The sequence below is a fragment of the Protopterus annectens genome, chromosome 2.part1, assembly GCF_019279795.1.
Source record: "Protopterus annectens isolate FY-2018-M chromosome 2.part1, PAN1.0, whole genome shotgun sequence".
Taxonomy (NCBI): domain Eukaryota; kingdom Metazoa; phylum Chordata; order Ceratodontiformes; family Protopteridae; genus Protopterus; species Protopterus annectens.
The window spans coordinates 542,286,984-542,314,725 of NC_056729.1; the positions used below are offsets into that span (position 1 = coordinate 542,286,984).

Consider the following 27,742-nt stretch of genomic DNA (forward strand, 5'->3'; position numbering starts at 1 on the left):
ACACATATACAGTGATCTAGCCTTTGACCATCACGAGTCTACAGTAGTGAGAAAATGATTCTATGTTGTGCAAATTACAAACAAAGGTATGGCACAGAGGTCCAAGGAGGTCATTGTTTCACTGTATTCAGCATTCATTAGAACTATCACTGAGTACAATACCCCCTTTGGTATCCAACTAACCAGGGACATCCAACAATTTAGGCATCTACAAAGATCATTCACTAAAAGAATACAGGGCTTAAGTAACACATCCTATGCAGACTGCCTCAAAGCTCTATGTCTCCTACAGGCTATTGAGGGGAGATCTATGCCTGACATACAAGACATTCTCATACCCCCACCCTGATGGATCTTCTGCATATCCACAAAACAAACAGTACCAGAATTACCAATTCTAAAGACTTAAACCCTGTCTATGATATAAATAGGACCTGCTGAAGACACATGCATGTATCCCAGAGACTACCCTTTTTCTGTTACAGTTCTTGCCTAACTCAATTCAAGTGTAACTTGAGCAATTGGACGGGGAGCAGGAAATTCATCCCTGGTTTGGCACATATGTCTCTAATGGACACAAGCAGCCTGTAAATTTTCATCTCCCAGACCCCTGCTTTATAAATCTTTAATCTCCCAAGCCTCTGATTATACTTATCAAGGTTACCAGAATTGGTCAGAGATTTGAGATGCATGGCTAGGCTTAAAAATACCCTACAGATTGTTAGGCTAGTACAGACCTATGGCCCTAAAAAATAACTAGGATATACACAATGGAGGTACATCATTGCTGTCACCTGATTGGTATCCCTGGCTGTGTTGCATAGAATGATGAAGACCTGAGTTCACATCATAACTTGGAAAATAGAACAGCCAGGTGGCAGATGCTAGCTCAGCCATCCTGGAGGGATAAAGAGGTAGCTCTAGTAAGCGATTTACGATCATGTAAGTGCAGACATACATGACACTGAAATAGCCAGCACTCATTACATTGGTTTGGTGTTTCAAAGCTGATGGTATTAGCCCTTTTAGCATATAAATGAAATCACATTTATGTATGCATTTATTTATTGCATTGGATTCCTGAGAATGTCTGACTGAGAAACAAAAACCCCTTTTCAGCAAAGGCCCTGGAAGAAAAGCTCCAGCTGACAAATATATACACTTAAGATACATGCAGTATACAGAGATAGTAACATGCCTGCTAACACACTACACACATGTAGAGAATGGAGGAGGTTCCTTAATACCCTGCATTCAATTAAGGGCACAAATTATCTCCATGACTACTTGACAATCCTTCTAGATGGCTCTTGTTCTTGCATTTGCTAATGTTTCAGTGGCAGGGAAATGAATGGACTGATACTGACTCGGAAGGCTGGGCACTCCACAGGGTAGAGAGAAAAAAGAATATAGGAAAAAAATCTATCAACTGCCTGATCATTGAGTTTGGAAATGGTTACCACCTTAGTGTTTTTTCAAACACAGAAAATATAGACTTACTTCAGAAGAGGTTGATGACATAGCAGTTATTGGCCTGGCAATGGTCAGGGCAGTGATTCTTATGAAATATGGAAAAGATCCCTAATCAAAAGGGCTGCCAACATCAGCTATCCTAAGGATCTGTGCCTTCAACACACAAAAAGGTAAAGTGCAGTTAGATGTAGCTTAGAGAGGATATGAAGGACAGACTTTCCTGTGGGTGTCATAAGTAGTAAGTGGATGGTGTAGGAAACATTTGTGACTGATTCTCCATCACTTCCAGCCTCCCACCCTTCAAGATTTGAGGTGCTCTCTCTCTGAACTCTGGATGCTACCCTGAGTTAGCTGGCATGCTTCTAGAGCAAATATGAGCTGTCAGCCTCATGGGTAGAAGGTTAAAGTCCTGCCTGCTTACCAGATGATCTGTTTTAAGTAGCCCATAGCCGTGATGGGACTGGACAACACTGGTTCACCTATCCTGGGAAGACAGGAGGCAGTTTTGCCTGTTGCATAAACAACAGCTTCAGAAATGCAGATTTATTGCCTGCAGCAAGAAGGCACATGTACACATATTTCAAGCAGTGTGCCACTTGGTCTTTGGACTAGGCATGCATCTTAACATGCATGAGCCCCTTCATAACAGCACACAGTGTTGCACATAAACTGCAGAGGGACAAATTAGAGTATGCAGAGTAGTCATCCTTTTCCAAGCTCCTGATGTTCACCTCCGTAACAGAATGATTGAACTGATTAGGCACAATTTCCAAGCAATGAATAGGCCAGAGGGTTCTTAGCCACCCCCCAATGAGGAAGAAATGGGATAAATGAGCAAATGAGCGGGAGTCATTGGGTCAGTCCTGTAGGATGGGGAGAATAAGAGTTACTTAGGATCCTTCTCCTTTGAGTTACTGTTTATACTGCCTCATGCCTCAATGTTTCCTTCTTGCAGACTAATGCTTAAATGGAAGATTATTACAGCAGATCATTCTCTCTCTCTCTCTCTCTGCTTCGCTCTCTCATCTGTCCTTCACCTGTCTGCTTGTCTCTCTCTTTCTTGCTGTCTTTCTTTTGTTCTTTGCTATTTCATGTAGCCTTTGTAAGTTTTTAGAGAGATATCTTCAGAAACAAAATAATGATCTTCGACCAAAAGACTGGGTTGTGCAGATTTTGGACCTTCAGATGAGTTTCCTTGAAGAAGTTAACTGATATAATGATTTGTCCATGTCTTCAGCAGTCTTAAGTGAGTGTGGTATCTCTGGTGATGTCTTCAACTGTATCAGACAGGGTCTCTTCAGGTAGGAAGCATAAGTTGCTATCTGTATTAGATATGATAAATGGACAAGTGGCTGGTGATTAGCTTGTTATCTGCTGCAAGGCTTCTCTCCTTATCTGTACAATTAGATCAAGCAGTCAACTAAACTATGTACAGTTCCTTTGACTTGTACGACAATAGTAAAACAATGAAGCTTTACAATTTGATACAATTAAATAGTATACCCAAGCCGCCATACTAGCTGGTAATTGAAAGTTGGAGAGACTTGTACAAGGTTCCGTTTTCTTTCCATTGTGAACGTTTCCTTGGTTTATAATGCAGATCAAGCATTTTGTCACTGTCTAATCTGGTTAGAGTTAATATGATTCAATTGGTATGCTGTCTGGATGAGGTGTAACTGAAAGCAAAATGAGGGTATGGCATTCTGCTCTGCAGTGAAGTCAATACATAAATCAGTTAATGGTTGTGCTTCTGATTCATATAAATTTCAGTTCTATAAGGTTCCTTACAAACAGTTTATTTTTATGCTTATTTTTTTTATTGGTGTAACCAGAAGCAAAACAGAGAAAAAAATAAAAAGGTATGGGGAGCACATCTTAAATAGGTAAACTGCTTTTGACATTGATCAATCAACCAAGTGAAGCTTTTCAGTGAATAAGTTATTCATTGTTAACTAGGTAAATCATGCTTGGCCAGTCAGTTTACTTACTTGCAAGTCCTACCACCTGGACAGCTGAAATAAGGTAAACTATGTAATCTCATTCTTTCATTTATTCATTCATTCAGTCGTTTGTTATTGTGTTTCTTGCCTGAGGATTCCACTAAGACCTCTATGGCGTCTATATTAGTCCAGCTACCAGTTATGATACAATACATGAAAATAAACCAAAATCCAGAACCCAAAGGTTTCATAAGCTTTCTTTGTAGTCTTTTTCATATGAATTAATTTTAGGCTTTCTTACTACAGTCTGCAGTGGCTTGAGGCATTGCTTCAACTCGCTGTGCTAAATGACTTGGTTTCTGAAGGAGAGAAATCTGTAGTTGAGGTTACGCTGTAACAAAGCTGAGCCACCAAATCAGTCAGCAAGGGCTTTCTGCACTTTGTGTTACTTAACTAAGTCACATAAGAAAAATAAAATGGCAGTTATCAAAGTTCATAAGCATTACATACATAACATGTAGATGCTGATGTATGTGTAATATTTTGAATGACACACGTTGTATCATGACATAATACTGCTGTTCTGTGCCATGGCCTGGAATCAGGTACATATCTTCTCACTCTACATATCAAGTTCAGTTTGTGGAGTATATTAGTAGGCCATTATCAGTTTGCCATGTGTTTCTGGTGAGTCAGAAGCTAGTAGATCACATGATTTCTACATACACAGCATGACTGGCTGCTGTATTCAATTATCGTGTATTAAATGCACTCATTGAACCACTGTCTATACAAAGATGGGAGCACGGTGGTTCATACCTGGAAGACAAAAAGATGGTATGGAAGTTTAATGCAGCTATAAAAATGCTTTTACTTCTGCAGTGTGTTCATATTCATAGGTTCATAGGTAAGTACTAGGTTATCTGCCCAAGGGCATTTATAAGCCTAGCCAGAATGTGTTGGCTTTCGACACCCCCTTAGATTAGTTCCCTGAGCCTCTGTCCAGCAGAGCCATTAGTTCCTTGCACCACTGTCCAGCAGTGCCACTGCAGTGATCCCCGGGGTACACCCCATTTTTATCTTTCTGAAACTAAAAGAAAAGTTCAAAAGAGAAATAAGCTGATTAGTAACTGCCTTTTCACTACAGATAAAAAGAAATAGATGTTTTTCTTTTTTGTAACATGTTACTTTATACAGTTAAGTCAGGTATACATGTTCTCCAGTTTACAAGGCATTTAGAAAAAAAATGGACAAAGTGCCACATAGTTCTTTTCAGATATTTCAATATTTCTTGATATTTCAGTTAAAGTTGATTTCTATCCAAGTATAAACAAGCAACCTAACTTTCAGAACAAATGCCAGCATTTGGGTTTATACTTCATTACTTTGTATGAGGTATACCAGACTGTAGTACATGAGTTGTTGTATAAGACAAGTCTAGCCATGCCTGAAGTACCTGGAAAGCTTAAATGTAATACAGTAATTACAAATTAGGTTCCATGTTTTTTGACACGTCAGATTTTTTTTTCGCTCTGAATGCAGACTGTTGTTAAGATGTATTCATGTTGTACCACTAAGGGTTACTCAGCAGTCAAAAACAGATTTCTATCAGGCAGATACATAACCTTAGTTTTATCTTCCAGATATTTTAAAGAGTAGTGATGGCACCAGTGCATGAATCCACAGACAGATGGAAAGCAAATGTAGCAGTAGCAGTGATAGAAACCTTATACTAATTAATATATATATATATATATATATATATATATATATATATATATATATATAAAAACTTATAATTTATTTATGGACATTTGGAAAGTAAATGTAGCAGTAGCAGTGATAGAAACCTTACACTAATTAATATATAGGTTCATAGTTCAGAACCAGGCTAACTGCCCTTGTGAGCCATTTCAAGCCTAGCCAACTACCCCATGTGAGAATCAAACGCTGCACCTTGTGTCTGTAAGGTCAGCACCTTAACCATTATGCCTTCCTCTCACCCACTTTGGTGGTTCAAGCAGTTTGTGTTTAAATGCGCTGCTCTTAAACAGTATGTATACTCCTTGTGGGCATCTGAGTTAGGGATTTTGTGCCCATAAGAAATACCTTTTTTAAACCCTGCCACCTTGTCGGCCATGACAGTACAAAGGAAAAAGAAATTTTATATATATATATATATATATATATATATTAAAACTTATAATTTATTTATTTATGGACATTTGTTTACCGGGAAAGTCCACTGGGCCAAGTGAGCACATTTTCAGTGGAGACCTGGAGAGGAAAGGTCCAGTAAAAAGAATACAGTGAAGGCATAATACAAGAAATAATGAATACAAATAAACAATGGAAATTACAATTGTGGCACACTAGTAAAATAAAAATATGCAAACGTACAAATATGCAAAAGGGAAGCACTGTAAGCAAGTTACAATGTAAAAGTATTACAGAGGTCAATAAAACCTAAAGGTACATGCCAAAAGTGACATTTTCAGGGGATTTAGTTGTTAAATTTATAGATAGATTCATAGGTTCATAGCTGTGTACTAGGCTAATGGCCCTGGAGCCTTTACAAGCCTAGCCCATAGGATTACCCTGGCATTGTTCCACCCGACCTTAGTTCCCAGTGCCTCTGTTGAGTAGAGCCACTGGAGTGATTCCCGGGGTGAATTTCCTATTTCCCATCCACTCATCAAGATTTCTCTTGAAGACGGCCAGTGAGGTGCTCTGTTTAACATGTATGGGAAGTCTAGTCCATAGCATGGGCAGTCTCTGGGTTATGAACCTATCCCTCCAGCTTGTTCTCCTGATTGTGGTAATGAGGTTGAGGTCTCTAGAGCATGTGGTGCGGAGGGATTGGGATTTCTTTAGATGTAGCATTTCTAACAGAGCTGGATCAGACATGGATTTGTAAGTCAAGCAGAGATCACCTCAAAGTAGGCGATATGAGACAGAAAATAGTTGGAGTTTTTTTGAGTTTGTCCATATAGGACAAGTGTTTAAGGCCTAGCATCCTCTTTGTGAGGTACTTTTGCTGCCCCTCCAGTTGTTGCAGGTGTCTAGTGGGGTACATGCCAAATGGGGCATTGTACTCTCTGATTGGCCTAATAAGGGAAGAGTAGAGGGAGACAATGACCTCTTTCTTCCTGGATGCAAAACCCTTAGTAATGAGATGCGCCACATAGAAGGACTTTCTGACCACAGTGGCAATGTGGTGGTCAAAAGAGAGGTTGCTGTCAACCTGTGTTCCTAGATCTCTTATCACCTTCTGTGTTCAGTGGATTCCCATTGATGTGGTAATTCATGGGAACCAGGTTTTCCCAAAGGGGATGATGACACATTTTTTTGGCATTGAGCTTAAGGTCATGGTTCCGACACTAGTCATTGGTCTCAGTGAGGCCTTTCTGTAGGATGTCAACATCACTTGGGGAGTTAATAATAGCTCCCAAACTTGCAATTGTCTGTGAACTTTGTCAGCCAGAGTGTTGGCCTGGATTTCAGAAATGTAGATACCAAACAGGAGAGGACCCAGGACCGAACCCTGTGGGACTCCACTCATGACAAGTCGGCAGTCTGACTTGGAGTCAGCTACTTTCACACTGTGGGTTCCGTCTGTGAGCCAGTTTGCAACGCACCTAGTGATATAGGGGTTGATGCCTAGCTTAGTGAGCTTTTCTATGATTCCTGAATGGGGAATGGTATCAAAGGCCTTGGCCAGATCAAGGTAGGCTGTATGAACCACCTTGTCTTCATCCACAGCTCTGGTGACTGACTCAAAGAAGTTGAGCAGGCATGATCTACCCTTCACAAAACCAAACTGTGTGGGATCCAGAGTTTGGAGATTCCTTATATCCTTGTTTATTAGGTCCATGATGATAAGTCCCATAGCTTTGCATATCAGACACGTCAGGCTAATGGAGCGATAGTTCCCAGGGTCTGTAGTCGCTCCATCTTTGTGGAGAGGGATGACTGTAGCAGTGCGCCATTCGATAGGAACAAAGCCTGAGGTGAGGCTGTGATTGAACTTGGCACACAGGTGAGGTGCCAGTTCACTCTGTAGTTCATGTAGAACACAGCCAGGAATATTGTCAGATCCCATAGAAGCTGTATTCTTGGTCTTGGACAGTGCTGTTTTAACCTGTGCAGCCGTAATACTGGGTGCCTGGCAATCTACTGGTATTATGATTGGTCCTTTGGTGGGGGGGAGGGGTAAAGTTGTCACTGAATCTGTCAGCCAGTATATTGACAATATCTGTTGGCTCGGTATAGGAGGTACCACTGTACAGTAGCTCAGAGCAAATCTGGGTATTGCCGTGGAGATTCTTTACATAACTATAGAAGGCCTTGTGGTTATCTTTCCTATCCTGTCTGCTGCAATTCTGTTTTCATAGCTAGCTTTAGAGGATTTGATGAGGGATCTAAACTTTTTGTTGAGACTGATAAGGGAGTTTTTTTCCAGTTTTGGGACTTCAACTTATTCTGCATCAGTTTCCTCCTTCTGTTGTAGTGATTGTTTATGGCAGGGGACCACCAGATTGGCTTCCTTTTTTTGGAGGAGAGCATCTTGGTTCTATTGGGTATGGTGAGATCCATGCATTTGTGTATGTGGTCGTACAGTGCATTGGTGTATGATTCGGTGGTCATGCAACTATTCTCCATTTGCATGGGTTCCGTGAAGTTAGCCACCTCTGTTTTTAGGAGCCCAGTTTAGCTTTGGAGAAGTTTTTCATGGTGGTTACCTTTGCGGGGGGTGGGGGGTGGGAGAGATGTGGATTTCCAAGGTGATTAGTTTGTGGTCAGATCTAACCAGGGAGGAGTTGACTATTGGTGTAGAGCAATGGTTGCATATGTTAGAAATGACCAGGTCAAGGATGTTTCTACCTCTAGTAGGGGTAAGAACAAGCTGGTCCAGGGCATCGGAATTAAGGAATTCCAGGAAATGTTGAGCAATTGTATTGGTGCATGAGTAGTTTTCTCAGTTAATGGAGGGGTAGTTGAAGTCGTCCAGTATGAGAGTGATAGGGTGGACCCTAATATTCTCCAGGGTGCTTAGGAATGTGGCGTGTGAGTCTTGGGACATGGTTGGGGACCTATAGGTGACAACCTGAATCACTGTCTTGCCCAATGCTAGCTGCACCTAAAGTATCTCTGATGCATTATGTTGTGCTACCAGTCTGGAGATGTGCATCCTTTATGAATATGGAAACATCACCACCTTTGTAGCTTCGGTCCAAGTTCTGGGGCTAAAAAGGTGTAGAATGAGTTAAAGCCTGGTAGTGCAGGGATGCTTTCTGCTGCCTTGAACCAGGTCTCTGTTACAGCACAAATGTCGATGTTCTCCATTTTAAGGAGTGCTTTAAGCGAGTGCATTTTGAGATTTAGACTTCAAGCATAACCCTCAGATTGCATTTGTTTGTAGCTGTTACAGTGGTAATTTGGTCTTTGGAACACCGCCTAAAAAAGGCACTATAGGGGTGGCAAGAGCCTTGGCCAATATCTGGAAGCCCAGGGGTGACAGATGCAGGCTATCTCTGTCAAAACATCGAGGTGTGTCAATCATGTCATCCTAGGCAGACAGATACTGGATCCCCTCAGAATGACACCAGTAACTTAGCCAATTGTTGAAATCAGTCATTTTCTGCTTGTACTGTGGTATAATTCTGGGTGATGGTTGGAGGCTGCTCAGGGCTAGGGTCATACCTGCCTGGGCTACATAATCTAAGAGCTCCTCCATGTCTCTTTTCATGTAGTCCAGGGAAGTATGTCTCAGATCATTCACACCCACATGTACAATGACAGAGTCATATTTGTACTTGTTGTTGAGGGTCCTGAGTGCGGATCCTGATACCTGACAGGCAGCTGACTATTACTTTCTCCTTATTCAACCTAGTGAGTAGGACATCAGTGTGCCTCACTACTGAGTCACCTATGACTAGTGTGTTGGGCATGCTGTTTTGCCTTAGGGGCTTTGGTTGAGTGGCCCACTGTTTAGGAGAGTTATGTGTCTCATAATTAGTGTTGTGGTGGTCGAGTGCATTTCTGCCTTGGAGGTCTCTGCTGTTTGAGTAGATTTTTATTGAGAGCCTCTGCAAAGGTGGGTGTGTGATTTGTGTTTTTATGTGAAGGCAGCGCTGGTGTGTGTTCTGGAGGACTATGTGTTCCATGTGGTGTGGTGCCAGTGCTGATGTTCTCCTCTTGGCCAGGTCTTCCATTCTTGGCTGGAGAGTGCGTGGCTTCCAATTTGGATATATAAGTGTATCTCTCACAAGTCTGAGTGTTGGGAGGTAAGAGGAGAGGGTTGTCAGTGTACATGAGATAGAGACTATATTGCCTCAGGATGCCAAAGTTCACCAGATTAATAGGAAAAAGTACAGGGAACTGATCTTTAGACATGCCTGGAGGGTGGGCATTAATAATAAGTACTGGAGCTGTTTCCTTGTAGAACGTTTAGTGCTGGTAGCACTTTTGTGTGTTACAATAATTGCTACAAGATGTCTGGTAAAGTGCTAGACTAATTAGCTATTAAAAGTGGATGGTGGAGTACAGTCTGCAGTGGAGTATAAAGGGTGTGCTCAAAGTGAGTAAGTTAGGGTAAGGAAGGGAGATAAGATGTATTGGGAGGGAGATGGGTTTTATATATATGTATGGATGTACTTCTAAATATCGAAGTACACGGATCTTTAATGGCTAATGATCGATCCCAAAAGACTGAAAGCCAAAACAGTTAAAAAAGAAAACACTTATATTTTTGTAGGAAGCCAAGCCCCCCTGCACCCCCATGTGTTGGGTTGTGCCCCTCACCCCCATGCTAATTATATATACCAACTCAGAGATCATTCTACAGTGGGGAAAGGGCAATTTCCCTGATCCCCACTGAGCACAATCTTATACGGACTTAGCACCGACAGAAGTGGTTAAATGAGTTTCAATCAGTTCTGCCGGTGTTAAACACATTCAAGATTCCAAACGTTTGATTATATGGAGTGTTCCAGTATAGATATATATATATATATATATATATATATATATATATATATATATATATGGGTCCTTGTTAGATTGTCGAAAGACAAATTAGCAAATTTGTGTTTCGGCAATCACAATTTAGTGAAAGTACATTTTGTCGAAATGCACTTTCGCTAAATAGAAAACACAAAGAAAGCATGCAGTCTGCATGCATCGTTAGTTGTAAATCAATGTATACTGTTGATTTACAACTAATGGAACTATTGCTGACATCGTACTACAGTGGGGATAAGGGAATATTTCCTTTTCCCCACTGTAGTGTGATCTCAGAGTGAGAATAATAAAGTAGGGGGTTGTGGGGGGTGCAGGGGGGCTTGCCCCCTGTATAACAATGTTTAATGTTTTTTTTGGGGGGGGGTTGTGGTTATTTTGGGTTTAGCAAAAGTGCATAGTCAATAGTTTGCACTTTCGACAAGATGCCCTTTCGCTAAACTGAATTATCAGAAACACAATTCGATGGATTGTGTTTTCGATAATTCAACAGTGACCCATATATATATATATATATATATATATATATATATATATATATAGCTCTCTCTCTCTCTCTCTATATATATATATATATATATATATATATATATATATATATATATTGCTACACATTGCATTCCAAAACGAATGGATTATTGGTCAGAAATGTTCAGGAAGCTTCACTACATATAACAGTACTTTGTAAGATGGAATGTGATATGAATCATATCTATGATATCACTTATGATATTCTGCCTGATCTATCATATCTAGTGCATGATACCATAAATCAAAGCAATTATCTGTAATATACCAATTGTTGTCATTGTTTGTCTTTTAGGTATAATCTGATTTCTATCAAGTGTATAGTGTCTTTCTTAAAAGCCTTCTCATATAATGGTAGATGTGACATATTACTTGCCACCAAAATGATTATATGGCATTTGCATTTTTTATTAGCGTCTCCACATGGACATACAAGTTGGAGAACATTCCCTTGATGACTCTCTTGCTGAAGCCAATGATAAAGTAAATGAAGTTAAGCTTAGAGTCCAACATCTTACAGAACAAATTCAGCACATAGGCAAAGAGCAGAACTACCAAAGAGTAAGTATTTCTGAGTTCTTTCATAGATAGATATAAAGGAGAACTAATATTGACCAATTGCGTAAGTGGGAGATATAGGGATTAGAGGAGTATTAAAGAGTTTATCTTACGTCTCTTCCTTTCTGTCTTTAGCCAATTAACATCTTTGAATATCTGTCATATTTGTAAGAATCAGACATGAAGATTTTCAACCAGCCAAGAAAAAAAAAATAGATTTTGGCATTTAACTGTCATCGTAACATCTGGCAAGTGATGCCATAGTGAAGAAAATATATTAAATTAACATTGTCAGGCAGGTGATGGATGGCACAGTTGTTTTTTCCTTAGCCACTGAGCACTCCCCATTTGATAGAGCAGTGGTATGCTTTACAGCTCAGGTACCAGATGTAATAGGGTCTATGTCAGATAAACGAAAACACAATCTCTCAAACGCTCATATGAGTGAATAATCATAACACTGAAATTTGTATTGTGGGGGGCAGAGCCCCCCACACCCCCAGCCTCCGAGGTCGCACTACAGTGAGGAAAGGACAAATATCCCACTCTTCACTGTACTGCAATCCCAAAATACCACTTCCGATGTTATGATTATTTGCTCATATGAGCGTTCAAGAGATTGCGTTTTCGTTTATCTAAAGTAGACCCATGTAATAAAAATGATTTCTGGGAAAAGCATAACCCTAAGGATTTTCACACAGAGTATAAAAAATTTATACAAGGTTACATATTTGAATATGTACTCCTTGAAAGAGATACAAAAATAAAGTGCCATCAGCTAAAACTTAAAACTTGGGTAGCAGCAAACAGTTGCATATTAATAGTAACTTTTTGAATGGGTCTCAGCTTTAACACAGATGACAAAGATATGGAACTGATTCTAGGGTCAAGTCTTAACCATTCATAGTCAATGACCTTGCAAGTGGTACATGTTGTCTTATATTTAAAATATAAATAGTTGTGTATTTCATTAAAATATGTAGAATACATAACTATTTACTTTTAATTACATGAAAGTTTTATGGTTGTTCACTCACTGCTTGCTTAATAAGCTGGATTGCATCATCACTGAACAGAACTGTCTGAGCATTCTGCAGTATGTTTAAAAAGAAATGTTTTTGAAATATCTCTAACCCCTATGGAATGTACTACTAAAAAAAGAAGTTATGTTCTTACCATAACGATCCATCTGTGTTGTTGATCTTCATCTATTCTTGACTCTTGGGTACTTGATTCCAATCCTTGGAACTGGTCTGGCCGTTATACAGCTTGCACCAGCCAAAAATCTCTCGAGCTAATACTCTACCTTCAATGCCCCTCTCCAATTCACGGCAGATCGAATTTGCAGACTTATAAGTAGCCAGAAGAACCATAAGCAAATATGAAGAAGCCATGTCCAAGGTGAACCCTAACACGGCACCCAGGACAAGTGTTCACTCCTCCAGGAATTCTCAGGAGGGGGAAGGAGAGTGAGATGCCAAGAATAGATGAAGATTAACAACACAGATGAAACATTATGGTAAGAACCTAACTACTTTATCTGATGTTGTCAGTTTTCATCTATTCTTGACTCCTGGGACAGAGTCCCCAGCTACTTTAGATCCTGGATGGCCCTGGAAGGATATTCCTGAAAATCATAGAACCAAAGGAAGCTCTTCCCCTACAGACCAGATCCAATTTGTAATGAGTGACCAAGGTATGTGGAGTAGCCCATGTTGCTGCTGCACATATTTCATTCATGGAAGCCTTGGAATGGAAAACAGCTGAAGTGGTCATTGATCTGGTAGAATGCGCTCTCACAGGCGCAGTTAACTTTTAGATTCTTTTTATTATATATGCAAGTAATACAATCTCTTAGCCATTTTGGCAAGGTAACTTTGGAAACATATTTCCCTAAAGTTGGGCCGGAAAAGGATACAAGCAACTTGTTCTGATTTTCTAAATTCTTTAGTTCTGTTGAGATAGAAATGTAATTGTCTGTGAACATCTAGCACATTTAGGCAATATTCGCCTTTGTTGGAAAAATTGGGGAAGAAAACAGGCAAGTCTATGGTTTGATTAATGTTGGACTCTGAGACTAACTTTGGAAGAAAGGATGGACTGGTTCTGAGTGAAATTCTATTCTTGTGGAAAATTAAGTAAGATGATTTTGAGCATAAATTCTGCATCTCAAAAACTCATCTTGCGGAAGTTATAGCTATGAGGAAAAGCATTTTCCATGAAAACAACTTTACGTTGTATGTTGCTGCTGGCTCAAAGGGAGTAAACACTAGAGACTGAAGAACAATGGTCAGGTCCCATGGGGGTAGATGGTCTTTAAATGAAAGCTTTAAACACAGGGTTCCTTTGAGGGACACTACATAGTCTATGTTAAATTAGAGGTATGTCCTCGAAACCATTATGGAAGTTAGAAATGGCAGCTAATTGGACTTTAACTGTGGAGGCGGAAGCCCCTTGGTCAGAATGAATGGCTAAGAATTCTAGAACATTTTCCAAAGGCGCGGAGATAGGATTGAGATCATTATCATAAGCCCAGGTTGAAATCTCTTCCACTTAGTAAGGTAGAGTTTCCTGGTGGATGGTCTATGGGAAGCCAGCAGAATTTTCCGCACTGGGGTAGGTATATCATTATGCCTGATTACTACCGGAACTGGAGGAACCAAGCTGTCAGCTTGAAAGTTTGAAGGTTGGGGTGCACCAGTCCCTGAGGGTGAGACAGCAGGTCTGGAACTGTGTTCAGAATCCATGGACAGTGAACTACATGAGGCCATAGGAAGGGGAACCAAATTTGTCGAGGCCAATAGGGTGCAATGAGGATCACTTTGCTTCTCAACCTGGCTGCTTTCTTGAGAAAGAGTGACTTAAAGGGAAGGGGGAAAGGCATAGAGGAGACCCACGGCCAACTGAGGAGAAGAGCATCTCTTGGTGACTCCCCCTGAGGGGGGATTAGGGAAAAGTAGCTTCTGCACTTTTTGTTTTGGGGTGATGCAAAAAGGCCGCAGCAAGGCTCGCCCCAGTGATGAAAAATCCTCCACGCTATCTCAGGATTGACAGACCACTCGTGAGGCAGTAGAATTCATCAGCTCAGTTGGTATGCTACCACATTTGAACTGCCAGGGATGTGCATTACTATCAGAAAGTGGTTGGAGGAAATAGCGCATTGCCAAACTCTGAGGGCTTCTTGACACAGGGGGTAGGACTTGGTTCTCCCTTGTTTGTTGATGTACAAGACTAGAGACATATTGTCTGATTGGATTGCAATGGTTCCTAAGAGGAGGTTAGATTGAAAGGCTTGCAACGCTAACAGCATTGCCCTCAACTCCAGGACATTGATATGCAGATTGGCGTCTATTAAGGACCATGTGGCTTGGACTGTTCTTCCCAGATAATGTCCCTTCACCCCATCTGGGAGGCATTTATGGACACTAGGGCCTTGGGTTTTGGAGGGACAAATGGATGGCCTAATAGGATTTCTTCAGATTCCATCCACCAAGATAGGTCTTTTTTGCAGCAATTGGTGATTAGTATGAGGTAGTTCATCGGATGGGTTAGAAGAGACCATTGTGAAGCTAGAAGCCATTGTAGTAGCTGCATGTGGAACCTCACTAATGGGACTAGAGTGATGGTTGTTGCCATGGAACCCAACGCTTAAAGGACTAGTAGTGCTGGAACTTTTGTTTTTGCATAGAATAGGATGTACATGGGATTTTATCTTCTGTAATCTGTGCTGAGGAAAGGAGACTACACAAGAGAAGGTGTTCAGATGAGCTTCTATGAATTCTATATCTTGAGAAGGGCTTAGCTGAGATTTTGTTTGATTGACTGTAATGCCCAAGCTCACGAATAAATGCAGAATGACTCTGTTGCTTAAAGCAGTAGATCCCTGGTGGAAACAGTGATGAGCCAATCATCTAGATATGGAAACACCCGGAATCCATGCAGTCTCAGGTAAGCTATTAGTGCTGTCATAGATTTGGTGAACACCCTGGTGACTGTGGTGAGACTAAAGGGCAACACCCTGAACTGAAATTGACTGGCTCCTAGCCAAAAGTGGAGAAACCTTCTGAAGCATTTGTCCATTTTTATGTGGTCATACCTGTCTTCAAAATCTATAGAGCACATCCAATCATTTTCCTCTAAAAAGGGAAGTATAGATTGAACCGTGACTGTAGATCAGAATGTAAGTGAAGTGTGCTGTATCTTTAAGAAGCTTTAAGAAGGCTGTACATGCATGTATGAATTCCAGACACGTGCAATCCTTAGTGCCATTTTGTAAGAGCAGCCAGAGTGAGAGCATGCATGATCACAGTTGTTGGTTTGTATATCTTACTTAAGTTAACATCAGTAAACTTCAATAGTGATGTATTTGTATAAAATAAAGCTGCTTGAACAAACCCCACAGAGACTCTTCTCTTGTGGCCAAAGTAGGAGAGTGACATGGTGTCAGAACCAGGATCGAAGAGAGTCGAAGAGAGTAAGATCCAGAGCCATGAGGTGCAGAGAAGACACTGAAGGTAAAAATAAGAGAAACAAGCACAAGATGAGCCAGAAAAGAATCAAAGGTAATGAGAAGTAGCACAAACTGTTTATTTGATAGATGAGGCCAAACGGGGCATTACAAGGGCACAAACCACATTATTGAGCAATCGGAAGGCACAAAAAGTTTGTTGGCTAAAAATACATTTTTAAAGATAAAACAAGCATGTTTAATGCAAAATGAGTATATTTAAAATAAAACAACCATTTTAAAGTAAAATGAGTATGTTTAAAGCAAAACTGGGCATGTTTAAAGTAAAACAAGCACAAGAAAAGTATGCTGGGCATGAAAAGGGCTTAAATTAACAAAACAAATACAATAAGGGTAAAAAGGGCACATTAAGCAAAAATAAAGCAAGGTGACTGCATGTGTTTTGGCAAAGTGCTATGTTTTGCCATAAGTATGCCTTTGTATTGTATCAAGGGCATAACAAAATTTATTCAAAGTATCTAAAAGTGTGTAAAAGTGCTTACAGCGTGTGCTTATTACTGTGCATGTATTTTAAAGAGTTTATTGTGTGCAAAGTGCAACTGTTTCATGAGATGCAGTCAAAGTATAGCCATTTCGAAAAAGTTTCTTATGCTGGGTATGTCTATTTGTAAAGTTCCACCATTACAGAGTGTTTCTTGCACTGTAAAGAGTTGCCTAACAAGGTACCGCTATTTTGGGGACATTTCAGTATGCTGTATGCAGTTATTTGCAAAGTGCAACTACTTCGAAATGTTATTGAGTTTTGGGCAAGAGAGGTCCAGTTGTTTTTACATTGTGCAGTTATTTGATATGTTTCTTACACTGATAAAAAGTGATTTATTGCAAAACGATATTACAAGAGTATTACAGTGCCTGAGAGTTATTTCACACTCATCGTAAAGTTGTTTGAGATGTTTCTTAAAATGATGATAAAACTTTAGCAAAATGATGATAAATTACTTCAGCATAGCATCTGAGAAGTTTATTTCACAAAGCCAATTATTCAAAGGTATTACAAGTTTGTTCATTAGCATTATTTTGAAAAGCCCAAAAGGTATAAATTCAGAAGCACACAGGCATTGGACAAAGTTTCAGATACTAGCATACGTTTCTGGCATATGAGCATGAGTGCATGTTTGTGCTTATTTGCAAACCCCTTCACTGGTATGTGTTAATATGGCAGACGGATTTCAAAAGCCCTACCACTTGTATTTGATCAGAATATTGCAGAATATTGGAGAATATTTGATCAAGAGTACAATATTTTTATACAAGCAGCTTATGCAGATAGAGATGCACGCACCAGAGCATTCATTTTGCTAAACCTAGCTGGTCAGAGGCCATAAAAAGAGTGCATTCATTTGTGTATGTACCTGCAGTATATGAAGGAGAAGGTTAAAACTGTCATATTGTTGTACAGGCTGAATCAAGAGAAGACCCAGAGTGTTTGAAACGCAAGTTCAGAGAAATATTACATTACAGAGGCATTTGTTTTACATGAGAGATCAGAAACCAGGGGGAAACATTTGCAGCTTGTATAACTGACCTGAGAAGCAAAGCTAAGATGTGTCAGTTTGGTGACTTAAAAGATGAGCTGATAAAGGACAGGCTTCTGTGTGGTATTAACAGTGCTTCTGTGAGAAAGATGTTACTTCATGTCAGTGATTTAACGATGAGCAAAGCCATAGAGATGTGTCGAATTCATGAGGTGACAGACAAATGTGCAAATGTTGGTGGGATAGATTTTTGTCCCAAAGACTCCCCATTTGTGGAATAGACTGCCTCTCCATGTCAAGCAGAGTCCCTCTCTAGCCCTCTTTAAGAGCAACCTGGATGACTGGATGGGAAACAGAAAATACACCCCAGGGATCCCACCTGTGTCCCTGCTGGACAGGGAAAACAGACGGTGACTTTGAGGGAACATTAGCAAAATTCTTGGCTAGGCTTTTAAGGGCCTCCAGGCCAATAGCCTAGTATCATCCTATGAACTTTTGAACCTATAAGTATGCTTGCAAGTGACAAGAGCATGGTTTCAGTTGGCTCCAGAGCAAATGTAGGTTGTTGCAATACATGGCAAACAAAAGCAGGCCCAAGCACATGGCAGCTACAAAGTTTGCAGGGAAGACACGTAACTTTCCAGTAAGTTCTAAGAAAGGAGCATGCTCCAGCTCAGTGCAGTACACGCATGAATCAGCAAAACCCAAGTCTAGCTTTATTGTTAACTGTCGCAATTGTGGTACAAATCAAAAGTCTAAAAGAAGTGCTTAGCATTTGGTCAGCAATGTTACAAGTGTAAAAAATTGAGCCATTTTCAAAAGTTTTGTAAATCAAGTCAGCCTCACACAGTTGTAAAGAAAAGTCACACAAAGAAGCAAGTTGATCAAGTAGAGCTGAAGCAGACAACTTTCTATGTAGATGGTGTATCATTGCTTGATGAAAGAGTTACTGCAGTGAATTTATTAACAAGAAGCAAAGTGTTTTGTACTGTCCAGGTTAATGCAAAATCCACAGAGCTTAAAGTAGACACTTGTTCAAAGAGTAATGGTATATCAGCAGACACTTTTGCTAAAGTGAGAACTAATGAACAACTCAATGTAGCCAGTAGTGAGATACTTGTTGCTTATGGAGGTGAAGAAATTCAAACCGAAGGTTCAGTGATGCTTTCATGTTATTTGGCCGAAAACTGTTACAACTTGTTATTCTATGTAGTCCGATGACCAGTGCAATCTTTATTGGGTTTCAGAGATAGTTTAAGAAGGAATCTGATTTCTTTTGCTAAAGAAGTCCATCATGTAAGTGCATTTCCAAGTTCTAATTTTTCTGAAGCCATTTTCTCAGAGTGTGCTGATGTTTTCGATGACAAGTTAGGCAAACTTCCAGTTGTGTATTTCATGAAGTTAGACCCAGAGGTCACTCCCATAGTCAGACCAGCAAGAAAAGTTCTGATAGCTATGCAGAATAAAGTTAAGATTCAGTTGGATAAAATAATGCAGCAAGGTATGATTTGTCCAGTCACAGAACCAACTGAATAGGTGTCGTCCATGGTAGCAGCTCACAAAAAAGGCTCAAATGAAATCAGAATATGTATTAACCCAAGAGGTCTGAACAAAGCATTAAAGAGCCCATATCATCCAATGCACACAGTTGAAGAGGTCACAGTCTTAATACCGAATGCCACTTTTTTCTCTGTCTTGGATGCAAAGAGTTCATTTTGACAAGTGATGCTTGATCGCAAATCTTCATTTCTAACTACTTTTGGTACTCCATTTGGCAGATACAGATTCCTAAGGATACCATTTGGAATACATTTTGCAAGGGAAGTCTTTCCGCGTGCAATGGAACACATTTTACTGGGTTATCCTTGTGCCATAATAGTAGATGATTTATTGGTTGGAGGCAATGGTGAAGCAGAGCATGACAGAAACCTCAAGAAAGTTCTAGCTAGAGCATGTGAAATAAACTTGAAGCTCAATCCTCTGAAGTGCAAATTCGGTCTTCCAGAAGTTACATACTTAGTTCATTTGTTCACAAGTACAGGCTTGAGACCAGACCCGATCAAGCAAGCAGCTATTCTTGAGATGTCAGCACCAGACAATGTACAAGCTCTACAACGTTTTCTAGGCATGGTAAAATTAGGCAAGTTTATACCAGACTTCAGTGAGTTGACAGCACCTTTAAGAGAGCTAACATGCAGAAATGTTGCATGGTCATGGTTGGAACAGCACCAGAAGGCATTTGAAGAACTTAAGCAGAAAATTGCCACCCCACCTACCTTAAGATACTATGATATGAACAAACCAGTTACTCTTTCCTGTGATGCTTCAACATTTGGTCTTGGCACAGTTATACTTCAAGAAGGCAGACCAGTAGCCTATTCAACTAGAACACTAACCCAAATTGAGATGCAGTATGCTCAGATTGAGAAAGAGCTTTTGGCAATAGTATTTGCATGTTCTAAGTTTCATGACTATATTCATGGTTGAGCTGTTCAGATTGAAATTGACCACCAACCTCTAGTTGCAATTTGAGAAGCCTATGCATTCTACTCCAGCGAGATTACAAAGAATGATGCTCAAATTGCAAAAGTACAATTTCAAAAAAAGTTCAATTTCAAAATTGTCTACACAAAAGGAAAATTGCTCTATCTGGCTGATACCTTATCCAGATTGCCCAGAAATATGACAGAACAGCTTGATGCAAAGAATTTTGACTTTGATGTGATGTCAGCACGTAATTTTCCTACCGCTAGACTTAATGAGTTGAGAGATCATACTCAGACTGATCCAGTTTTGCAGAAGCTTAATCACTACATTAATGTTGGAAGACCGTCAAAGCAATCTAGTGTACCAACTGAAGTGCAAACCTATTTTCCTTACAGAGATGCATTGTTGATGGAAGATGGGATTATTTTCAAAGGTCCTAAAATTGTTGTTCCTGCTTCCTTAAAGCAAGAATATATCTAGATTTTGCATCGTAGTCACCCAGGATCTGCATCCACCATACCTTTCAAATGTACAGATTTTCGCAGAATGTTCAGATTTTTGCTTCATATTTGTGGTCTGCTCCTCGTAAAATTTGTGTTTTTTCTGGCAAATCATTGAAAATTGAAGTCACTAAATAATACTAATTAATTACAGACATTTGGGTTTCAGACTTTATATTCTTCAGAAAATAAATAATAATGCAAAACCTGTTGTTCTAGCAACTTTCTAAGTTCGTAGGAGCAATATTTAAACTCTGTTCCTATTTTTTGGGCCTTTGTCCCCCCCATTCTTTCTGGCTTTGTCCAGATTTCTTACACTGAGAGGTTGAGAGGTATGGCATCCACTAAGAGAAGAGTGACATAATTAGTATTTTGGCCTTCATTACCAAAAGACATTGATAAAGTACTTTCTTCATGTTCAATACGCAATAGTACTAGACCACATTTGCAAAGAGAACCACTTCAGCTAAGTCCAGTTCCTGAACTACCTTGGTCAACAGTTGCAGCTGATATCTTTAAGTGGAACAATCAACACTACTTGGTTTTGGTAGACTCTTATTCGAACTGGTTTGAGATTGATCTCCTACCTAGCCTAAATTCCACTGCTGTAATTACTAAGTTGAAACATCATTTCTCAGTTCATGGTAGTCCACACAAAGTTGTTTCTGACAATCATGCTCAATTTACTAGTCAGTTGTTTCAGAAATTTGCAAAAGAATGGGACTTTGTACATGTTACTAGCAGTCCTGAATATCCACAGTCAAACAGTCTAGCTGAGCATGCAGTACAGAGTGCAAATCAGTTACTTGAAAGGTCAAAGTCTGACGATACTGATGTGTTCTTGAATTTGTTTAATCTCAGAAACATACCCCATGATGATATTCTTGGCTCAACTGCTCAAAGTCTACTTTCCAGGGAAACTAGAACTATGCTACCCATTACTTCCAGTTTATTGAAGCCTAAACCTAAGAACAATCAAACCATCAAGGCTCAATTGGTTAAGAAGCATAATATCCAGAAAATTTAGTTATGACAGATCGAGCAGATTACTTCGTCCATTGAGTGAAGGAGAGATGGTACAAATCCAGACAACAAAAGGTTTTGATCAAATTGGACAGATTACAGGCATCTGTGCTATGCCAAGATCCTACCTGGTAGACTCTAAGGGTGTGGAATATAGGAGGAACTACAGACATCTTCTTCCTGTACCAGAATAATCACCGCCATCACAACATTGTTTCTCTGATGCAGACTTCAAATCTAAGAGTGAATTAGACACTGTTTCCATACCAGAATGTGTTCAAAATTCTGATTCCATTCCAGAAAATGTTGCAGACATTCCACATGTCAAATATTTTGCAGAGACAGTTCTAATTGCTAAATCTAATTCCCAGTTTTATGCCACACGATATGGAGGAGTATCAAAGCCTAGTGTGAAATACGCAGCCACATGGACTTGCTTGTATGTGTATATATATATATATATATATATATATATATATATATATATATATATATATGTGTGTGTGTATGTGTGTGTGCGTGCTTAGTATTGTGCAATGCATGACAAAGAATTACCTGTGATTTCTGCATGCTAAATAGACCCATGGCATTGTATTTCTCAAAGAGGGAGGATGTAGATCAGAATGCAAGTAAAATGTGCTGTATTTTTAAGAAGCATGTCAAGGCTGTATGTGCATGTATAAATTCCAGACATGTGCGATCCCTAGTGCCATTTTGTAAGAGCAGCCAAAGTGAGAGCATGCATGATCACAGTTGTTAGTTTGTATATGTTACTTAAGTTAACGTCAGTAAACTTCTATAGTGATGTGTTTGTATGAAATAAAGTTGCTTGAAAAGAACCCACGAAGACTGAGAGTGACAGTGACCATCTGATATTTGGACTGTTGAATAAATTTGTTTAGAAAGTTGAGATCCAGTATAGGTCTCCAGTCTCCTGTCTTTTTTGGCACTAAAAAGAACCTTGAGTAAAATCAAGATCCTATCTGGTCTGGTGGGAATTCTTGGATGACTCTTTTTTCTAGCAGCATTTGGATTTCTAAGGCTGCTTGATCTCTCTGATTGGGTGGAGCATCAGGAAGACTTTTTAGAGATGTGGGATAAAGGGTAAATGGGATAGAATAACAGCTGGCAATAGTTCTCTGAACCCAAACATCTGTGGTTATCTGTGGCTAAGCTTTTGCATGCAGAGTAAAATCTTCCCCTGACCACTTTCAGAGGTAAGCAATCAAGTCCCCTTTCAGGAGTGCTGGTAGGGCTGGCCAGAGAAAGAGTCTCTGGAACCCTGATTCTGAGGGCCACCTCTGCCTCTGGGACAGTGTCTTCCATTAGAGATCCCCACCCTGCCCTAAGGGGAGCTTCCACCACGTGTGTCCTGGAAAGGCCCTTGGGACTTTTTGAACCACATCTTCCCACTCCTCTGATTCCTAGAATAGGATCATTTGGGAGCAAAAAAATGTATGCCCACAGCAGACAGGGTCTTCCTATCCTTCTCACACCTGGCTAGCGTTTCTATAACTGTGGAGCCAAATAAAGAAGATCCATCAAAGGACGTATTGATGAAGGAAGACCTGAATAGCTCCACAAACTCACACCGGTGCATATAGGCAATAGCAATTCAAATGACCCTCATAGATGAGTTAGAAGTAGACTCCATGGTAGCTGAGAGGCCGCATTTTTCCTGCTAGGGTGTTCAATAGTTCCTTTGTCAGATCCCTCCGGAGCCTAGTGAAGTGTCCCAGGAAATTCAAGGACCTTAAGGTGAAGGTCAATGATCCATAAACCTGCTTTTCAAATCTGTCCAGTGCTCTAGACTCTCAGTTAGGGGGATGAACAGAGGAACTTTCCTCAGCCAGTTCCTTACTGGTGGCCACCGTTACCACCATGGAATCTACTCCTAACCATTTAGCCCAATGTTGCTGGTCCTCAGGTGCAAAAAGGATTTTATCTTGTCTCCATGGAATCGTGTCTATGGAATCAGGAGATTTCCAAGCCTGCTGAGTGATCAGTTTAATAAAATCATCAATGGGAGGGATCACCCAGGATGTAGATGGGTGAGAACCAAAGACTTGCAAGTACACAGACTCCTCAGAGGTAGGGTCTTTGGGATTCCAGTTACCCCTCTGTTTAAGGATCTCAAGAATGTCTCCAAAGGAGACTTCTTCCAGGAGTGACTGGAGGAACCCTCTCCATCATCAAAATCAGTGTCCTCAGTGATGGACTCTTCAAGGGAGTCAGGTGATTCCTCTTACACACTTTCTTCCAAGGAAGCTCCTCAGTGGTAATGTCTGATGAGGTCTCAGAAGAAGGCTGGCCCTCAGCCAGGATATCTTGCAATCTTGAAGCTCGCTGTTCAGGGGCAGATGTTGGTGAAAGCCACTGGTAAGAAGGGGTCAGTGGATGAAACTCCGATACAGTGGGAGCCACCTGAGAGCCTGTAGTGGCCAATGCCATCTCCATAGCCTGGAAAGCAGGCTCCCCCCCCAAGGAGGAATGGGAGCCCATAACCGAGAAAGATGAACTCGGAATACCCCGCCCCAAGAGACCCACCCACAAAGCTGGAGCTGAAGAAGGACCCCCAACCACCAGAGTCCCAAGTGATAAGGATGACTTTAAATAAAATACATGAGTCAACTCAAACCTCTTGGTCCTGAGAGCAGAACCATGATTTTGGGAATCCATTGGTTCCAAAGGAACCGAAGAAGTCACAGCCAAGTCCAGAACCAAAGGCAAGGCGACTGCCATTGCCAGAGCAATAGGAACCTGAGTGGTTGGAGTGGGGAGCTTTAAAGCCTCCAAGGAGGTCAGAGGAGGAAGAACTGGAGGAGTCCTGGGAGAAAACATCCTTGAACCAGGAAGGAGAGGGGGTTGGGAGGAAGCAGAAGACTCCTTCGCTGTGAGGAGCTGGTTCACCAATCTCACCACATCAACTTCAGTGAGACTCCTAGAGGAGCAAACAGACAATCCAGAGGGAAATTTTGGCCTTTCTATAAAGGGACTGGGAGGTTGACCAAAGAAGGGGTCAAAGGGTTGGGAGGATGGCCTAATGGTTAAGGTGTTTGCCTTACAAACACAAAAGGTAGTTGTGTTTGAATCTCGGGGATAATAATTAGGGCTTAAAATGGCTCACAAGGGCAGTTAGCCTAGTATGAACCTATATACCTATATATATGAAATGGAAAGGGAATACTTTGTCCTGGGTGCATAAACAGGATCAATTTTCAGCACAGTATCGGTGGGGGGTATACTCTGTTGCAGTGCAGAAGGGATGTAGAAACTAAAGAAGCCGGTGCCGACATTTGTGCCAGTGCTGAAGGCGCCAATGTAACTGGTGCCGAAGAATAAGTCCGTTCAAAGAGCTTCTGAACCTTAGCTCTCAGTTCCAAGGAGGAACCAACAGAAGAGGACTTTTGTGCACTCACAATATTTACTTGGTGGGGTTATAGATATCTCTTTAGTGACAATGCCCCAATTTGTGTTAATGGCACACTGCAATCAAATTGTTACTCTAATACCAACTCTGTTAATGAGCCAAATAATGTTGCATTATGATAGATGAAGATTAACAATCTCTTTTTAAGAGAGGGTAGCAATGCCCACTGTAGTGTGATCTTGGAGTGATAATAATAAAGTAGGGGGAGTGTGGGGGGTGCAGGGGGGGTGAAGCCCCCCTGCAGAAACGTAGATTATTTTTTTTTGGTTATCCTGGCAGAAGGGGTTAGGAAGGGTTTGATTCTGTAAAGGGTGCCAAGTTTTTTGTTAACAGACTTTATTGTAGAGTTAATATGGTGATCATAGCTAAGGTGGTTATCAATTGTTACTCCCAGTAGATGGGTAGTAGTGTCAGGGGATATGTTAGTACCATTGTTAGAGGTTAAAGTGAAGTACAGTTGAGATGACTTAAGAGTAGGAGCAAAGAGCAATAATTTAGTTTTTTTGGGGTTCAGTAGGAGACCATGTTGCAAGAACCAGTTTTCAGCACTGTTAAATACAGATTGGGTGATTGACTGGAGAGAGGTTATGGACTTGGCTGAACAAATTAAGGTAGAATCATCTGCATATTGTATGCAGGTGGCTTGTGGAATTGTGGTGTGTAGGTTATTTATAAATAAAGAGAAGAGAAGATGACCTAAAATAGAGCCTTGAGGTACTCTTATGTTCACAGGGAGTGGTGTGGAAAGATTATTATTCCAGAGTACGGCTTGGTGTCTGTTTTCCAGATAGGATTTAAACCATTGTAATGCCTGTGCATCAAGTGATTGGACCTTTAGTATGTCAATAAGCAAGTTATGATTCACCATATCGAAGGCCTTTGAAAGGTCAATGAAAAGTGTAGATGAAAATGTGTTATTGTTTCGGTTTTTGTTTATGGTGTCAGAGAAGGATAGCAGGGCAGTTGTGCTATAGAATAGTCTAAAACCATGTTGGCAGCTTGCAAGTTAGTTATTCTGGAGAAGGTGGTCAAGTAGTTGACTGTGAATGCATTTCTCCATTATTTTAGCTATTGGAGAGAGTAAGGCAATGGGGCGAAAGTTGGAAAGTTCAGTAGATGGGCCACCTTTGTGTAGATTGATGATATGTGATACTTTCCATATGGATGGGATTTTGCTTTCTGAGATTGTTCTATTTAAAAGTATGGAGATGGGATAGGCAATGGCTTTAGCTGCAATTTGCAGGAATTCAGCAGGAAGACAATCAGCAGAATGGGTGCAGGGCTTAAGTTTTAAGAGGAGGTTGCATATGAAGGATGTGGGGTACTGGTTTTATATGAAAGGTAGGAGATGGATTATTAGTGGTATCTAACTGGGAAGAGGTGACAGGTGGCAAAGTATTAGCTAGGGTTAGAATGGCTTTGGTAAAGTAGTTATTAAAGGCATCTGGAATCTGGTTGGCATTATCATGGTTGAAGCCTGAGGGGGCAGGAGTTGTAGAGTGGCCTGGCTTAAGAAGATTATATATGCCAGACCAGAATATTTGTGGTTTTTGTTGGTGGGTTTGTTGGAGGTGAAGGTGATACTCTTTTTTGTCTTGGAGAATTTGTTTTTTGGTGGCATTTCTTAATTGTTTGAAGTGGAGGTGATCTGATGGGTATTTTGTGGCTCTCCATTTGGCCCAGATTTTATTTCTGAGGAGGATCTTTTGTTTGGTTAGTTTTGAGAGCCAGGGGGCAGTTTTGGTCCTTATTCGGGAAGTGTGATATGGGGCATGGAAATATATATATATATATATATATATATATATATATATATATATATATATAGGTGGTGCAGTGGTGCAGCGGTTAGTGTTGCCGCCTCACAGCAAGAGGATCTCTGATTTGTTTCTCGGCTGGGGTGCCTTCTGTACTGAATCTGCATGTCCTGCCTGCATTCATGTGGGTTTCCCTGTGGGTGCTCCAGTTTCCTCCCACATTCCAAAGGCATGCATCTGGAAAGTTTCTCCACAGACTTTCGCTGAAAATGGGCTCTGTCCCAGTTGGACTTTCCCAGCAAAAAAATAAATAAGATTATATATGTATATGTATATATATTTATATTATGCACACACATGCAGACACACACACACACACACACACATATATATATATATATATATATATATATATATATATATATATATATATATATATATACGTATATATTTGGGTGTGACAAGAGTAGATAAATTCCAAGGCAGTAGTGCACATTTACTGAAAGCTCTTACGGTCAATCACTTTCCTGAACACCTATTTAGGTAGAATTGGGGCAGATTTGAGCTCCAGAAATTTTATTCCCTAATCACATTAGTGACAGCAGTACAGAATTAGAGTATGTAATATCTGTTAATCTATCATATGCTTCTCACTTCAAGAATGGTGATACATGGCTTGACAGGCAAATTGCATCATGAAATCAAGCTAATAATACAGTGCATTCAACAGGTAGAAGTGCTTGCTGGAGTTCTTACAGATATCTCAGTTCTGCACAGGGCAGCAATTTTGCATTTGGTTAGAGAATAAGTACCTAATGCAGAGGCTGAGTTCCTGTTATGACACCTGGCATCTGTTTTGAGGTCAAGAAAGGTCAGATTAAGAGTTTCTTAACTGGAATAATTTATTAAGCAACTGTTGGCCCAAGAGCTAAAGGTACCAGAGACTCAGCCGATGAAGACAGATGGGTGCATTTAGAATGTTAGCTCCCCACACAGTCCATCATATGAATACTAGATTATAAT

The 27,742-nt window shown here is 40.4% G+C and overlaps 1 protein-coding gene across 1 annotated transcript in view; it reads left to right on the forward strand.

Annotated features, from left to right (window-relative positions):
• LOC122794749 (transmembrane emp24 domain-containing protein 11-like) overlaps positions 1-27,742 on the forward strand; it is a 214,640-nt gene that overhangs the window by 159,154 nt on the left and 27,744 nt on the right. The window contains exon 4 of the mRNA XM_044063385.1: positions 11,376-11,522. Coding sequence (XP_043919320.1) covers positions 11,376-11,522 — 147 coding nt within the window. The remainder of the gene's footprint in view (positions 1-11,375; positions 11,523-27,742) is intronic.